At 43.1% G+C, this 17,832-nt stretch overlaps 1 protein-coding gene across 1 annotated transcript in view; it reads left to right on the forward strand.

Annotated features, from left to right (window-relative positions):
• The window catches only part of TGFBR3 (transforming growth factor beta receptor 3), a 214,341-nt gene that overhangs the window by 154,403 nt on the left and 42,106 nt on the right, over positions 1-17,832 (forward strand). Inside the window, exons 5-7 of the mRNA XM_056123379.1 lie at positions 4,473-4,656; positions 9,805-9,973; positions 12,292-12,439. Of these exons, the coding sequence (XP_055979354.1) occupies positions 4,473-4,656; positions 9,805-9,973; positions 12,292-12,439 (501 nt within the window). The remainder of the gene's footprint in view (positions 1-4,472; positions 4,657-9,804; positions 9,974-12,291; positions 12,440-17,832) is intronic.

The following is a 17,832-nucleotide window of genomic DNA, read 5'->3' on the forward strand; positions in this document are numbered from 1 at the left end:
CTTTGTACAGTGCATGGCATATGTTGGCAGGTACTCAATAAGTACTTGTAGGGTATATATTTAAAATATTTATTAATGTGAGATAATAGCAGGATTCAGCAGGTATAAAAACAAATGTGACCTTGGGCCTCACAGAGATCTATTGTGAGGCATGATTATGGAGGCTAGTGAGGCCAGATTCTACAAGTTCATGTTTCACTTTTAATCTGGGGGACAGCAGGCTGCTGTGGATCATATGTTGCTGATATCCCAGCTTGAAGGCTGTCAGGAGGAAGAATTCTCTCCTACTTGGATTAAGGTCTGCCTTTGGCTCTCATCTGGCCTTTAACTGATTGAAGATGTCCCCATATATGCAGTAGTCAATTTCTTTTCTAAAGACCCAAATATTCATGTCATTCATGTCATTTCATGTCATTCATGTCAATTCAAACACCTTCATAAAAGCACTCAGATTGCGTGGCAAAGTATCAGGGTACCCATGTACCACTCAAATGGACACACAGAATGAACAGTTTTGTTAATTAACATTAGCAAAAACACACACTCAACAATCCCAAGTCTTGTCTCAGCCACCACATTTCAGAGACTGTTGATGAAGGATCCAGGAGGAGCTGAACGGGTGGAAGATGTGGAAGAAGTCACCTCATGAGCAGGGCTAAGTGTTATTTTCAGACTTGGCTCCTGGAAGAAAGAAGGGGTTTTTAGATCTGGAGGTGCAGGTTGGACATGTGAATTTTATGGAGAAACCATGAGAGCAGACATCTCGGCTGGGGGTGTGAACTAGGTCTCTTGTGTGGGGGTGGGGGTGGGGGGGTGGGATCAGCTGCGATCTGGTACCGGAGGTCCCTCTTCCAATCTTGCCCTCTCTGCTGACCCTCTGAGGGGATGCCTTGAGCTTCTCTGAGGATTCCCCCTCTCTCCCACAGGAACACCTCGTAGGTTGTTCTGAGGTTGAGACAGAAATAACAACACTCTCTACAACTCCATGAAGGGAGAGTCTGGGGAGGCCTGTTAGTATCTTCGGGGCCTGCCGAGCTGTTGAATGCCTGCTGCGGCTGACAATGTCCACGGACCTACAGTCAGGGGCACTTCCCTGGTCCTGGCAGCTTTGCTTTCTTCTTAGTGGAATGTGCCTGTGGAGTTTCTGTTAATTTCTTTTCCAGGTTTCTTAGCCCTGAGTCCCTGAGCTCTTTGCTGCTGGACCAAAAGAAGGATTGGAGCAGGGTTGAGGGTACAGGATGGCTCTGCCATTGACTGCCTGAAAGAACCTGCTGGCTTGTGGGCTTCTCTGGGATGTCAGGAAACACTGTACATTTGCTCTCTTTGCTCACAGTTTATTTTCTTGCCTCTCCAGATGTACCTGGGTGCTAGATCCCATTCTTCATGCATTAAGTTTTTGTTGTTTGGCCACACTTTGTTATGCTCAGGAGCCACTTCCTTTGTGATGCTTGCAAAGGAAGTATCTTAACCTCCGTACTATCTCTCTGACCCCTTCGTGGGCTACGTTTTTAAGACCCTCCCCCTCCCCCAAAGCTCATGTTTTGCTTTGTGGCTGTAGTACAGATGAAAACAAAGACAACAGATCACTTGGGAGGCCTGCCTGAATGCTGAGAGCTGTCCTGGAAGTGGTACAGAGGACCTTGCTTGGTCGTTGGGTATTTTTTTCAGTGGTAAAAGTGGTTTTCCATGAAAATACAGTGTTACTATAATGATAAAGTCAGAAAATGGATGAACATTGTGTTGCAGTGTGGCTGAGCCACAGAAGATTTGTGTGCAGCTTGGCATGGTGGGAGTTGGACAGACAAAGGGCCCGGGAGTGGTCTCTTATGCAGTGATGTCAAAACAAGGTCAAAGCTAAATATCATCCCCTGGTCGCCATGTTTCACTTGCAACTGGCACTGGGACATTTTGCAGATGTCATTGACACACATGAGAGAGTCGGTTGGTGTTATATTGCGGGTGTGTAGTAGTTGGTAATTTTTGGGAGTGATCAGAGTTTATGCCTAGTTTATTAATGGTTGGTTTAGGGGTTTTCAAGTCAGTAATATCAGGTTTCTCTTGTTGTTTCTTTCACTCTTTACCTTCCCTTATTTCTTCTCTTCCTTCCCTACACACAGCAGTATTGAGAGGCTACTCCTGACTCTGTGCTCAGTGTTCAGATATCACCTGGCAATGTTCCAGGGTCTGCAGGTGGGGCCAGAGATAGAACCAAAGGTCTGCCTGATACAGGGCAAGTGCCTTATCTCCTGTACTATCTTCTGACCCTTTTCTTATTCTTTTTTAGCTACTCAGCCTTCATATTTCTAGCATAGAAAAGGCTATCTGTTAGAGCCTTACAGATGTTTGAATCGTTGTAATACTCAATCCAAGTTTCAACAGGTTCTCAGGGAGTGGCCTGGTGTATCATGGGATGGTGAGCTTCTCACTGGAAGCCAATAGCTCTTCCTTTCCAGTTATGACAATAAAAGACATTTCCAGTGCAGAAACATAGAGTTACTGACAGAGTACAAGCTGTGCACATACTGGAGGACTGGGTATAATTCCTGGCACCTCCTGGTTTTCCAAGCTCGCCTAATCAGAAACAACCCTCAATCACTGACCTTATATTAGCTCCTGAGTGCCGAATGTAATCCAAAAATAAAAACTGAAAGAAAAAAAAGACACAATTCCAAACATTTCCACTTCAGGGCCACTTCACCACTGGGTAAGGACCACTGGCATAGAAGTTTGGTGGACCCCGTGCCAGGCCAATTTAGAACTCTGTTCTCCAACTAAGAATCATTTACTCCTCATCAAGGCAGAACTTCTCAGTCATGGCTGTCCATGGGAATCGCTCCTGCAGCTTCTAGAATTCCCTGATGCCTGAGTCCTTTCCCAAAGATTCTAATTGGTTTGGAGTGTGGCCTGGGCCCTGGAGATTTAGAAACTCATTCAGTGCTTCTAGTTTTAAGCCAGGAGGTAATTATAGTAGTAATAGGTCGTAAAATAAATTTCATAAAATACTTCTTTGCCAGTCGTTAAAAATAGGTATATCTGTGATTGAATAGAAAATAGAAATGCCCAGTGCAAAGGGTAAGGTAAGTACTATTTGACATGTGTGTTAAGACTGAAAATGCTGAAAATGCTGAAAATGTAAGGATAGAATCTAGGAAGCCAGATTCTTGGTCTCAGTCTTCTTTGGAAACTGCTTGCCAACTAAAGTTTTGCTTTAAAAACTTATATTTTTTAAAAATTTGGGGCTGTACTTGGCAGTATCCAGAGGTTACTCTTGGCTCTCTGCTCAGATGTCACTCCTGGTGGTACTCAGGGGGACAATATGTTATGCCAGGTCTGCTGCATTCAGGGCAGATACTTAAACTGTATTATCTCTGTTCCCTTGCTTAATAATATCAATTATTAATAGCTAATGTGAAATTTAATATGGGACATTTATCGTTTTTGGCTTGAGAATGTGTGAACTGCTTGGCTCACATTCTGAGACTTTACCCAGACATTGATAAAAATGATAAAAATCAGTTATTTTATAAATACTAGCTATAAAGATGACACACATTTTTACCAGCAACTAAATTTGATTATAGTAAAGTAACAAGATGATGAGTTCCCCCTTTTGTACATGTTAATTATAGAGATCATGATAGTCAAGGTCAGCAGAGTTCTACATACATCCAGCAAGAATGTGGGACTTGCATAAGTCATATGGAAAGTTTTATTAGGATCAGTCTAACAGCCTTTTGACTTCATTATCTGTGAGAATTTGAGGGTCTTACAAAATAAACTGTCACACACATTCATCTCCCTGCTGGGAAGGCATGCCTCACAATTGAAAGCCGCACTGGGCATTCTTTCTATTCTTTCTAGTGCTTAAGGCTAACAAACAAATCCTGCTGTGTTCCTGAGAGAGACTCTCTCTGTAGATACTCCATCTCTGGAAGATCTAGAGTCACAATCAGCTGTAATAGGATTTGGGGATCATTTCCTTTGGTACCAGCACCCTTTGTAAGGTTCCGAGAACCCACAACCAAGGTTTCCTGCTTGATTTGGAATATATCCTTTGAAAGGTCTGTCTCCAGATTGAAAGGATGTGTTCAAAGTCCATTTATTGAGATACCTGTACAATAGTACTGGTAGCTTGGGATTCCTCACAATATTCTCTGCAATTTGTCATCACAAAGATTTTTGTTAATGCAAAGGAACAGTTCTCATCTGTGGTAGTTGCCTGATTATCTGGAATAAGTAATCTTGGGATTCTCTCTTCTAGTGGGGAGGGAAGAGTGCCAGAGATAAAACCCAGAGCCTTACATAGTGAAAATGTCCTCTTCCCTTGAAAAATACATTTCCAGCACCACAGGATTATTTCTTGAATCCTCTGCTGATAAATATCCATGAGTTATGTAATCCGTGCTTCCTCCAGTCAGGATTCCACTCCAGGTGGCTGCTAAACATTAAATATGCAAATCTATTTCCACTAGGTGTCGGAGGGTTCTGTGGTCCAGTTTTCATCAGGAAATTTCTCCATGTCAGCGAAAACGGAAGAAAGGAACTTCCCCCAGGACAATGAACATCTCTTAAATTGGGCTCAAAAGGAATACGGAGCAGTCACTTCATTCACTGAACTCAAGATCTCAAGAAACATTTATATTAAAGTGGGGGAAGGTAAATTTTTACAAGGTGTCAGTGTGTGAGTGATTGATGAGTCCTTGTTTTCTGAGTCAGATTGGGAGCAATCAAAGAGCTTTGGATGGAGGTCGCTAGGGCCTGGAGGTTGGCTGGGGTCTTCTTTCACTTGCCCCTCCCCCCCCCACACACACACACTGCTTTCCTCTTTTTCTTCTGAGAAAACAGGCCTGGAAATGGCCAAATAAGAAATGTGGGAGTAGCCTGGAAAGAGAGAAGGAGGGGTGGATGGCATAGGATCTATGAGCTTTTCTTGCTCAGAAGTCAGAAGTGAAGACTGAGTGACTGTGGGGCAGGGATGGAGGTGATAGCTGACGGAATGAAGAGGGTGTTGTCAGGACACATCAACAATTAAGGCTTCCTCTTACCTGTTACTCTGCAAACCTTCACAGTCAATGCCAGTTTATGGTCTCATGATATCAGTTTTGAACACAACAGAAGAAACAGTTTTATGCTAGTTACAAGAACTAAACTGTTAGAGAAGGGAACTGTATACCCTTCATAATAGATGGCCCTTTGCACTTCCCTTGCCTTGCACAGGGATATACATATATGGTGACTCAGTTTTGAAAGCTCATTATTTTTAATAATGTCTTTCATCATAATTTATGTTGAGTGTCTGTGAACCCTCCCCCAGCCCCCTGCTTTAGTGACTAAAAGTAACAGCTCTTGGGAAGGGGTCCGTATGTGAAGCTGCTTTCCAGCCTTTGGTGCCAGTTGCTCTCTGTTGAATCCATTTATTCAACAGTTGTCACCGCTTTCCCAGATAAGGAGGCAGTGATGGTGGGGTATTGGATGCTTGTTCCCAGCTCTGGTTTGGATCTCAGCTCTTGGGCAGATTCAGGAGAGGTGGACAATCTGATACTGAATGTGTGCTCTGTGCAGATGTCCTAACAGTGCTTCCACATGAACTCCCCCACCCAACTTTGCCTACCTTGCTAAGAGGAAACTATTATTTCTATCCTTTTACAGAGGGATTAGTGAAGGATTAAGCTAATTTGCTCAAATCCACATTACTAGCAAGTGGCAAGGCCAGACCTTCAGCCCAGGTTTTGTGATTTTTGCAATCTAATGATGTTGTAGTTTCAGTCTGACTCAAATAAGCATGACCTCAAAAATGAAAGTGGACCACCAGGATGGAGATAATTTGCTTGGCAGAATGAAGGAAGGAAGAGTGTTAGATGAAAGCTGGGTTACAAAAGTTGAAAATTTGTTACTCCTTTTGCCTAGTAGTGAAGTAACTAAGAACTGAGGTCAGGCCCCACTGGGGCAGAGTGAAAATCCCTCTGAATAAAGGTTCTAAGCCCTGGCTAATAACCTTCATTTCTGATGCAGAATTCTAGTAGCTTGAAAGAATGTTGAATCCCCTTAGAATTATTAGACTAAGTAAATGTGCTCTTCATATTTAGACTGTTCTCTTGACATGCCTGAACTTCCCTGAGAGACATAGTGACTCCTCTAGGAGCTCACGCAGGGTGAGGGGTGAACTTACAGGGCCTGGTGGTCAGTCCAGTGTGAACTTTTAAAACTCCTTAGTAACATTTTTGGAAACCCAGAAACTTGATTTCATCTACTGATTCGTGATATCACAATCTGCATTCAGAGAGGAGCAGTTGGGGATAGTGAAGGTCCTTGGTGAGAGGACCATGGACCGTGAGATGATGCTCTTTTTGTTTTGGTTTGGTTTTGGCCCATACCCATGGATGCTCAGGGTTTACTCCTGGCTCTGCACTCAGTAATTACTCCTGAAGGTGTTCAAGGAACGATATTGGATGTCAGCAACCAGACTTGGGTCAGCTACATGCAAGGCAAGTGCCCTACCTGCTGTATTATCTCCAGGCCTGATGCTCTTTATCAACAGATTAGAATAGTAAGCTGAGCCTCATCCATGGGCTTTCCACAACTCAGTTGGTTGCTACTCAGCTTGTCCCCAGGGACCCCAGGCCAGGAGCCTCTGCTATCCATAGGGGTTAAAGAGTGGTTGGTTGCTACCCCATCTGCATCCTGATCACCCAGGGATGTGTTTGTATGTCAATTTTCAGATCTCAGATCACCCCAAACCCATAGAGTTAGAAACTCTGGGGCTAAAATGTTTAGTTGTCTGTTTAAACAAACTTTCCAGGCAGATCTTCTCTCTAACCTATGAAGATCTTCTTTGATTGATGATAGTGCTACGTCCCATTTTGGAGGTGGGGAAACTTCTTCCTCCCATTTGGATATTTATAGCATCATTATTCATGGGCCACACAACACAGGGAAGTGGGCCGTGGACAGCTGAAGAGAAGCATATATGTCAGTCCCATTATGTACCTGGTTCAGACCCTATGATTTCCCAGAATGACATTCCGCACCCCAACAACATGCCTATCATGAGTTGAAAATACCGTATATTATGTTGAAAGGGCAGAGGTTGTGATTCAAATGTAGAGCATATGCCTCACATGCGAGGCTCTAGGTTCACTTCCATTCCCCAGCACAGCAAAAAAGAAGAAAATATCATAAAGTCAGAATGATAATTAGTTATTTGGTTTGGCTTGCTGTTTTGCCTCACAGGAGAGAACACACCACAGTTCCTATTGAGCTTATATCACTTTCATGCCATCAAGAGTTGAACTATCATTCAGTTTGGGGATATACACAGAGTAAAAGAACTCAAGTTTTGATTCTTTGTGTGTGTTTGGGGAGGAGGTGGTGAATCACACCTTGAGGAGGTCAGAGGGAAACTTCTGGTAATGCTTAGGGGACTGTATGATTCTGCTGATCAGACCAAGATTTCCCCCAGCACCCCAGCTTGTTGAGCCATCTCCCCAACCTTTCATGTCTCTCTCCCTCATTTCTCCTCCTTCCACCCCCACCCCCACACTGGAAACTACCTCAGTGGTACTGAGTTTTTATTCTTCTCCCAGTTTATCTATTTTCTGTGAGATGATAACACTGCCGCAGGAAAAGGAAGAGTTTCTGTTGCCACCCAGGCTCTCAGAATTGCTCATTCTGGGTCTTAAAGTCATTGTCAGTGCTTTCCTAAAATACAAATGGAGCATGTGACATGCCACCCTGCCTGCCCCCCCACCCCAAACTCGCTAGGTTTCTACCTGGGGGTTCCCCTACTGTGGTTTCCTTTCTACTTGGCAGTTGGTGTAAGTTTTGATGCCAAGACATGCAGAAGGTCAGTGGGGGAAGGGATAGGGAGAGGAATCATACACATGATTCTGTGATACACACAACAACAAGGAAAATGAGCTGCTTCTGTTAACAATGGCATCATGGACTTGAGCCCTTAATCAGCACAGCTCTTAAACAATAAGACCTTCCTTTGTGGCTTAGGGGGTCACACTATGTGTCTTTTGTTATTTGTCTCCTCTCACACAGCATTGTTTATGCCGGAAAGCTCTGCTGGGTGTGCTCCTGTTGTGTGCCAGGGGGAGATTGGCTCACCTAGGAATGGGCTAGACAGGCAGGGTCCCAAGTGAGCATCTCCATCACTTAAGTGCCAGAATGGCATGTCCCTGATGCAGGCACACACCCTCTGATTCTTGATTATGTCTTGAACTTGCCAGCCCAGTATTGTTTTCTGTCTTGTGAGCTGGGCATGCCCTCACAGGCTGCAGGTGAAGCTGACACAATCCTCATCTGCTTAGCAGGCCAGGGCATCGGCAGATATGTGCAGGGGTGCTGGAGTGAGAGTGGGGTCCTGGTGACTTTGCCCCTTGGTGCAGGGCTTTAGAGAAGACATACAGCTCACTTGGCCTCTCTGACTGGGGGCTTGGGAACTCCTCTAGTTCTTTCTGCCCTAGGGGTGAAACTGGGAATTCCTAGTACCCATGAAGCTGTGATGTCACTGTGGGTGCTGCAGATTTGTCCCTAAGCATGCTGCACAAGTTGTTCAGGGTGCACAAGTTGTCCAGAGTGAAGGAGAGAGTGACATCTCAATTTGGGAATCTATCCTCTCCAAGGAACTGATTCTACTGCTGAGTGATACTGGCATTTGGATTTGATTTCTGGCATCCTGTCTGTAAAATAAAAAAGGCAGAACTTCTTTTCAGTCAGGTGCCAGGGCTCTTATTAATTATGGCTTCTGAAGAAAGTTTGGTGCACTTAGAACTTCCCTGACACTGGTCCCAGCTGTCAGTGTGCCAGAAGATTTAAGTTATGTTTAAACATTTAAATCATGAGCTGGAAATCCCATCAACCACAAGTCTGTGTAAGCAGCATGTGGTGCTTGCAGGAGCAGCTTCAGACTCTGGCTCTTGTACCATTTATCCTCAAATGATGTTTGTGAAAGCACCTTATAAACTGTAAAGTGCCATATCAACATGAGTAGCAATGTGATTGTCAAGATAATGAGGGTGAAAACTCACCTTTAAGGATCCCCATAATGCCCCCTTCACTCTGTAGAATATAAAGTTCTCCAAGAAATAAATAAGAGATAATGGTTAATTTTGCAGGAGGAACCTGAGAAGCAGGTGACTCCTTCTCTGTTCACTACAGAGGAACCTATTGAGGAGTAGGGTAGAGCACTGGCTTCTGGCTGGCGTGTGCTACTGAACAATTTATTACTTCTGTGGGGTGCTTGGTAGACCAATGACAGTACAGGTCTGAGCTCATTGAGGGAATTAGGATCTTGGCACAAGTTTATACAGTGGGAGTGATACAGATCATCTAGGAAGAAAAGACAAGGAGATGATTGAGGGAGGGAAACTGCAGTTCAAGGCATTGATTTCTAATAGGATCAACTGTGGAGCAATCTAAGAAAGCAGGATTCCTAGGCTCACACCATTTCCTGAGTCGGAATCTCCCGGATGGGGTCCAGGAAGGTGCTGTGTAATGTGCGCCACAGATTTAGAAGATGAGCTGAGGTTTGAGAGCCTAAAAGGCTGAAAGACAGTTCAGAGGAAATAAATGAGGACAAAGAAGTGGACAGGAAAGAAGAGAATTTCAGTGAAAGCCAGTGGGAGGGCTCCAACAATCTCCAGGGAGGCCTCATGGTACAGTGGTTGGAGTTCTCAAGTGCTTTCTACAGAATTGGGGGCTCCCTGTGTCCTGCTCTCTGTGCTCTAGTCCCTGGGAGTCTGGTGACCATCTGGTGCTGGTTTGACATGCTGTTTCCCTGTGCTTCCTTCCTTGCAGATCAAGTGTTCCCTCCCACGTGCAACATCGGGAAGAACTTTCTCTCACTCAATTACCTGGCTGAGTACCTGCAGCCCAAAGCAGCAGAAGGGTGCGTGATGATCAACCAGCCCCAGGACAAGGAAGTGCACATCATTGAGTTAATCAGCCCCAACTCAAACCCTTACAGGTGAGCCAGTGTGCGTGAATTTGGCTGAGAAGAGTTGTGTTCTGAATGAGGCCCAGCGCTTAATGTTTGGATGTGGGTCATAGAAGCTTTGAAGAAAGGAGTGCAAGCATTATTTTTTTTTTCTGCCTCTGTCTTCACCTTCTTTCTGTCCAAGGGAGTCTCTGAAGTCTCTTCTGTACTGTTGATCACTAATTATTGGACATGGGCCACCACTCTCCCCTTGGAGATTACACCTAATAAGAAAATTTGCAACATCTGCATTAGCACAGCGGGTAGGGCGTTCGCCTTACAAGCGGCCAACATGGCCTACCTGAGTTCGATTCCTCCGCCCCTCTCGGAGAGCCCGGCAAGCTACCGAGAGTATTGGATATGCCAGACACAGTAACAACAAAGTCTCCAATGGAGACGTTACTGGGCCCGCTCGAGCAACTCTGCATTATGTACATAATTATTATTTTTAAATGGCTTTCTGGTTTGTGTGACTGGTTTTTTTTATTTGTTTGTTTGTTTTTGGCTACACTGGACTCTGTTCATGACTTACTCCTGGCTCAGAGATCACTATGCTCAGGGATCACTCCTGGCAGAACTCAGATGACCATTGGCAGAGCTGGGACTGGAACCTGAGTTAGCTGCACAAAAGGCAAATGCCTCATCACTGTGCTATTTTTCAAGTTTCATTCTTTTTTTTTAACATATTGTTGAGATAACCTGTTTATGATAGTGTTAACACTTAAACATTTTGTGTACAGCTTTATGCCCCCACCAACACTAAAGTGCCAAAAAACCGACACCAGAGCACTTTTTCTTGTAACTATTTACCTTATAAAGACTGTGTTTGTGTGTGTGTGTGCACATGCACACGCGCATGAGCTTACGCTTATTTATATATGTGTGCATTATGGTGTGCTTCATGGTGATTCATGACACATCAAAGCCAAAAAGGCTGTTAAGGACAACTTGCCTCTTGGCCTCCCACACACTCAGCTTCCTGTTCTGAGACTAGGAATTTAACTCTTGCTATCAAGATGATTAGAGAATTGTCTTTAAAGGGAGAGGGTGGATGTTGGCTCATCTCCCTCTTCAGTCTGCATTTCATGTGCAATGGGAAGTTAAAAATGACATTGTGTGTTGTAGAGGATTTTACAGTTATAATTTGTCTCCATTTTCTATTTCAAAGTGGGTAAACCAGTTTGTGGTAAGATATGATTTTATCCCACATGAAAATTTTCATGAAAAATTTAAAGGAAGAGAAATAGGAGTAACTTGGCAGATGTGCTTAGATACTAAGCCCAAGGCTTCATTTGAGTATCTTATTCATTTTACGTTTACAAGTGTATAAAACTAAGCTGGAAAGGAACTTTTTTTTTAAGTTCAGAGTGACAGATATTATTGTTTGATTTAAAACAATTCTCTTCTTTACTTAATTCTTAGTAGTTTGGTCAGTGTCCATCAGTTTTCCAGTAATCATTTGACTGACCATCTGTTTTCTGTATTTTAAGAATTGTATATCCAGAAGTTTGGGAAAGTAAATGCAGATACAAATCTGCATTAATGGTGTAAGCAAGCCTTTTATAGTAGCACTGCACTGTAGCACTATTCTCCCGTTGTTCATCGATTTGCTCTAGCGTGCACCAGTCTCCATAGTGAGACTTGTTGCTGTTTTTGGCATATCGAATACATCATGGGGGAGCTTGCCAGGTTTTTCCGTGCAGGTGGGATACTCTCGGTAACTTTCCAGGCTCTTAGAGATGGGTAGAGGAATCGAACCTGAGTCAGCCGCATGCAAGGCAAACGCCCTACCTGCTGTGCTATCGCCCCAGCCCCTTTTTATCGTTAAAAAAAATTCCGAATAAGCCTTTTGCTTCTTTATTCTGAAATTTTCAAACTCTTTGAACTGCTTTACCTCCTTTCTCCCTGCAGCTTTCCACTTCTGCAAAAGATCTTGTGCATATAGCAGATAGGAAAGTTTCACGTAGAAAGTGTTGAAGGTTAAGAAAGCAGTAATATCACTTCAAAAGTAAACTCGGCTGGGTTACTCAAGTCCATTTCAAACATTCATTGAGTAAAGACTTTTTTTTCTAAAGAAGAGAAAAATGTTAGTGGCTAATTATCAGCAAGCATATTTTTCTATTGTTATGCAAAACCATTTTGTTTTGTGTGCACTAACAATCTGTTTTGCACATGTCATTTGCCTGGAGTTGACTCCAGGTTTTTAATCAACTGGCCAGACACTAGAAACACGAAGACTTGGAAGAAGGGAGATAGTTGCAGCTTTCTGGCATTTGGGTCCTAACTCAGCCTTTATTTTCCATTCACAGTGCTTTCCAGGTGGATATAATAATTGATATAAGACCTTCTCGAAAGGATCCTGAAGTGATCAAAAATCTCGTCCTGATCTTGAAATGCAAAAAGTCTGTCAACTGGGTGATCAAATCTTTTGATGTGAAGGGAAGCCTAAAAGTTATTGTAAGTTGGTTGCGCTTTTCTTTGTTTGGATGCTTGCCCATTGACCCAGCTGAGCTTCTCTGTAAGGTCTCTGCTTCTTTGGACTCTCAGCTCTCTCAATATTTTTTTCACTTTGTAAAATGGTCTCTGCTCCTTGAGTTTTCCAACAAAGTGGGCAGTGAGGTGTAAGCATGGTCTTCTCAGGTCAGGACCAGTCTGAGTTTGACTCTTCCATTTATTCACTATGACCTTGAATTAGTCCCTTCATCATGTTGGATCCTAGGGACTTTATTTGTGAAATGTCTAAAATGTGTTTGTGTGTTTTCCAGTCATTGTTAGCGTAAACTATGAACCCATGAAATCTCCCATGTATGCAAGTCCCAGAGAACCCATGTTTCCCCTGTCCTGATTTGGCCCTCCCTTTGGGCTGATGGTTTGGGGAAAGAGAAAATATTAGGCTGGCCCCAGTCACTTTGCACAGCTGCACTGCTGACATTTTTTTAAAAAAAAATATATCAACATGTAATGTTGATAAGTCTCTTTATTTGCTTCTTATGGGGCAAAAGAATGAAACAAGATCACAATAATGGAGTGAGTTGATACAAGCAAAGGATTCCCCCAGATGTTCCCAAAGTTTCTGTTTCATGAAGGGTAAATGTAAGAGGCTTGACTGGTTGACATGTTAGGTCAGTGGGAACTAGCTTCCTGAAAAGTTCATGTTCAAATGTGGTAAACCAAGTCTTTTTTCAGATACATTTGGGAAACTAGCTGTTTGAAGGAATATTGGAATGAATTGCTCTGAATGTCAGAAAAGCACTTCATTTTTAGGATGATCCTTCCCTCTTGAAGCCTGGTCTTGAATGGTGGACTTTTCTAAAAGTATTGGGTTGATTCATCATTTGGGACCTGTGTGGTATAAGGTGGAGAGGGTTTGTATTTTTAGTCTTTGGGGGAAGGAATGCCTTTGCTTTCGGTATTGTATGTTGAGGACCCTGTTTGGTAGAGCACTGAAATCAGCCAACAGTTCCCAAAGCCACATCATGTGCAAGCCCCAAACAGAGGCAGCAGGCAAAGTCATGAGCATATACTTACTTATTTTAAAGAAATTTCTGCCTTCTGTGGGGCTTTCTTGATTTTTCTTTAAACTTTGAGATGAACTCAAAGGCCAGCCATAGTGATATGAATTCAGAGATGTTTTGCTGCCTTCCCTGGCATGGCAGAAGGGGTGTTAGTGACCTTGGTGTCTTCAGCCTTTGCTGCCTGGCACTCCAACCAAATGTTTTTAATTTCAGAATAACAAAAACAGGAAAGGGAATCATGCTTTGAAAGGCAAAAACATACGGTACGTTTTAATTCCCTGCTGGAGTCTTGTGTAAATGTTCTTTCGGCCCTGACCCTTCAATGGCTCTTTCTTTCCTTGAGGATATGTGCCTGCTCCATGGCAGTCCTGAAGTTTTCTTTGAATGTCCCCACTTCTCGTAGAGTCAGAAAGGCTAGAAATGAGTTTGCTCATCTCAGTGCAAGATTTGTTTATATTCCCCTCTTTGGCTGTACTCCTGTTCCAAGCCAATTTTGGACAATGCATGACAACATTACTAAACAATTAGGTAATGTTTCATGATGTTCTTTTTTATTCCCCCAATCAGTTTTCATGCTTTGTGATTTCTTAATTCCCCTTCTCTAAAGTGAGTTCTGACTATGCTTGGAGGGAATCTGCTAAAAATGATAGAGATTTGTGCTGAGAAGGACAGTGATCAAGTAGGGACTTTGTTTCTAGCATTTCTTTTGCGATACTATGGGAGAGTGGAAAAAAGCCTGACTTTGGTCCTAGACAAATTCAGTCTCTGGTTACCATTCCTGTAAATTTATACTGGCCAATCTTATTGATTTCTCAGTATGTTATCTCTTTTGTAACATGGTTATGATGAAGAACACACCTTAAGAATTATTGTGAGATTTATGGGAAATAAGTAGTACGGTGGATAGGGCACTTGCCTTGCATGCAGCCAACCAAGTTTGATCCCTGATATCACATACAGTCTCCCCAGCATCATCAGGAGTAATTCCTGAATGCAGAGCTAGGAGTAACCCCTGAGCATTATCAGGTGTGGCACAAAAACCAAACAAAAACAGATGGGGTGACTAAAACCTCATGGGAAGGGGGGCGCTCCGGGCTCATCCTTCACACCCTACCGAGGTCACCAGTTGCCCCCCACGAGTGGCTCTCCGGCACGGCCACGGCCCCAGAAGCACAAGGACTTAATGCAGAACCCAGCAGCTTGGAGCAGAAAAGTGAATGGACTATGCATTAATCCACACCACCATGTCTGCCCGGAGAGGAAAGGGTGTTGCTCCCTTCCGCCTTCTCCCCTCTGGAAAGAAAGATGGCAGCCGCATGGGAGCCTTGTGGAGAGCCAGGTATGAGCCGGTGGTGATGGGGCAACTAAAACCTCATGGGAAGGGGGGCGTTCCCGGCTCGTCCTTAACGCCCTACCGAGGTCAACAGTTGCCTCCCACGAGTGGCTCTCCGGCATGGTCATGACTCCAGAGCACAGAAACCAATCTCTTAATTATCTGACTCTCAGTAGAAATACTTCCAGGGTTAATAAGTAAAATAGTAGAAATCCGTCATTTAATTCTTGAACCCAGCTGTAGAAAGCAAATCATTTCACAATGCTTTTTCAGCATGTCTGATGTGGGGTGGGGGGTAAACTCTAAATAATAATGGTGCATCTTTTATCGAAACAAAGTAGATAGAGTGTTAACTAGAATTCATCTGCCTCACAGGCATTGGGAGGGGTGTGGGGTGGGGGTTTGTTGGTGCTCTTCATGGTGAAAAATAAGTATTGGTAAAGGGAAATGTGTTTGATATTTGCATGACTGAGACCTAAACCTGAAAGCTTTGTAACTTTTCCCACAGTGATTCAATAACTAAATAAATTATTTAAAAAACCAAACAAAAACAAAAAACAAAAAACATGGTTAGTTGAAATTTAGCATAGTTTAATTATTTGCTCATTCGTTAATTCACTCAGTATTTACCAGATATTTCATCTAATGCATCTAATGCACTCTGCCTGCACATGGTGAGTCCTCAAGTCACATGTGCAACTTGACTTCCTAACTTCCAAGTAGTCTGAGGTGCCTAATCTCTAACTAAAAAATAGTAATATCTGTTTCCTCAAATTTGGGAGGAGAAATAAGTAAGATACACTGGTAATCCTATAATGAAAAGGAAATGCATCTTCCTTCCATAAGCAACTCCTTGAAAGAGTCTACAGGAGCAATTGATTTCTGTGAACAAAAGAAACGTTTGTCCACTGGTGACTTGCTTCATGAGAGAAACTTAAAGAACGTCATTAAATACGGCTGAAGTGTGTGTGTCTGTGGGGGTGCGATATGGGCAAGAGGCTCCCTCCAATTGACAGTAGTCCAGTAGGACTCCAAGGGTTGCACAGTAGATGAGTATGGCAGTGCTAGACATGTTGCACTGCCCATCTCTCATTTTTTCTTTAGTGGCTTAAGGATCACTCTGAATCACATTTTGGAAAAACATAGAAGAATAGATGGGATAAACTTATAAGAAGTGACCTGTTGTAGTAATTGGCATGACTGTAGGATTTGAATATGCCAATAGCCAATTTGCTCTTTAAAAAGACTTTTTAAATCCCAAAGGGAACATGTTCAGTACTCAGTACTCTCTGGTCAACACTCGCCCCTTCTTTCCCCGCATGATAGCGTGTGTGTGTGGTGTGTGTGTGTGTGTGTGTGTGTGTGTGTGTGTGTGTGTGTGTGTGTGTGTTGGCAGTTTGTAATGGAGGGAATGCACTCAGGCACTCATCATTCATGAATATGGAGACTTCCATGAACATCTTTATTTGAAGTAGCTACACTGAGACCTTGAAAAAGTTCAAGGACTTCCAGAAATACAGGGTAAGGAATTGACTCATTTCTGGGATCAACTTGCTCTACCATTGTCCCAAGTCTTGCTTTTCTAGCCTTATGCCTCCATCTGAAATTTCACCAACATGAGTTGTACTGATGGTTCCTAGAGTGAATGTGGAAAGATATTAACAAATCATTTCATATTAGTACAAAAGAACTAATGGAAGTTATGATGATAATATTATGGAAATATAGTGTTTTCTCAGCTGTCCAACAATATGAAAGACTGGGGCAAATGAGGCCAAGCAGCATTGTTTAGATCAGTGTTGCAACTGTAGCCAATCAAAATGGCCTGCAGCTTTGAAAGCCTGGAGGAAGCTGTGCCTAGGAAACCCTTGTTGGCTAAGTAAATAAAAAGCTCTAAGAATAAATTGGATTCTTCCCTCCCTCCCTCCCTCCCTCCCTCCCTCCCTCCCTCCCTCCCTCTCTCCCTCCCTCCCTCCCTCCCTCCCTCCTTCCCTTCCTCCTTTCCTTCCTCCTTTCCTTCCTCCTTTCCTTCCTCCTTTCCTCCCTCCTTCCCTCCCTATCTCCCTCCCTCTCTCCCTTCCTCCCTCCCTCCTTCCCTCTCCTAAAGAATTGAATCTGAGTTAAAGTAATTGAACTTCTATATCTTAGGGGGGTGTGTGTGTGTGTGTGTGTGTGTGTGTGTGTATGACTGCAGAATGTGGTTAAAGCTCTGTCTGCTTCCTCTGCATACATGCTTATGACTCAGGCTGACAGTTTTTCCTCAGATAAGCACTTTGAATGATAGAAGAGATACTGGGTGTGATTCTTTTAGCTTTGAATTGAAAATGTGTATCCTCGGCCAGTATCCCACAAGGGAAGAGGCCAAAGAACTTAGAGGTTGTGAATTGTCATTGGTTTTACAGTGGGAAAGGATTAATATTTAGTCGTGTTTGGGGCAAACAGAAAGGGAAACAAATGGGGAATGTAGGGGAAATGGAGCATATATGTAGGAGAAAATAATTGGGCATGGAAATTAAAGTGATTTTTATCTGGCATGAAAATGACATAATCTGCATTCTGGAAGAGCTACCCAACTCTATTGAAGCAGTTGGTGAAAATATGGCGCCTTCCCTCTCAGGCTTCTCCACAACATTCGGCTCCTTCACTGTGTAAGAGCTGGAAGGTGATGTGGAAATTTGCCATCTATGTTCTTGTTACTCATAGTCCTTTGATATTCTTTACCGGAAAGATTTCCATCATTCAACTTTAATTTTGTAGCTGATTATTAAGTGAAGCCAATTTTAAGACTGGCTTGGGCTGTTGGAGAAAGTATTGGTACTGAGGAGACAGTAATCTAAAATCCCTAAAAGTTAGAGCATAACTTTCAACTAACATATCCAGTTGAAAGAATTAGCAAATAAATACAAGTATAGGATTGCTAAATTGAACAACTATAAAGAAAATGCAAATATTTCTTGGGGTTGTTTTTGTTTGCTTGGGGGCCACACCTGGTATTGCTCAAG

Source organism: Sorex fumeus, unplaced genomic scaffold, assembly GCF_029834395.1.
Source record: "Sorex fumeus unplaced genomic scaffold, SorFum_2.1 ptg000047l, whole genome shotgun sequence".
In the NCBI taxonomy this organism is placed as follows: domain Eukaryota; kingdom Metazoa; phylum Chordata; class Mammalia; order Eulipotyphla; family Soricidae; genus Sorex; species Sorex fumeus.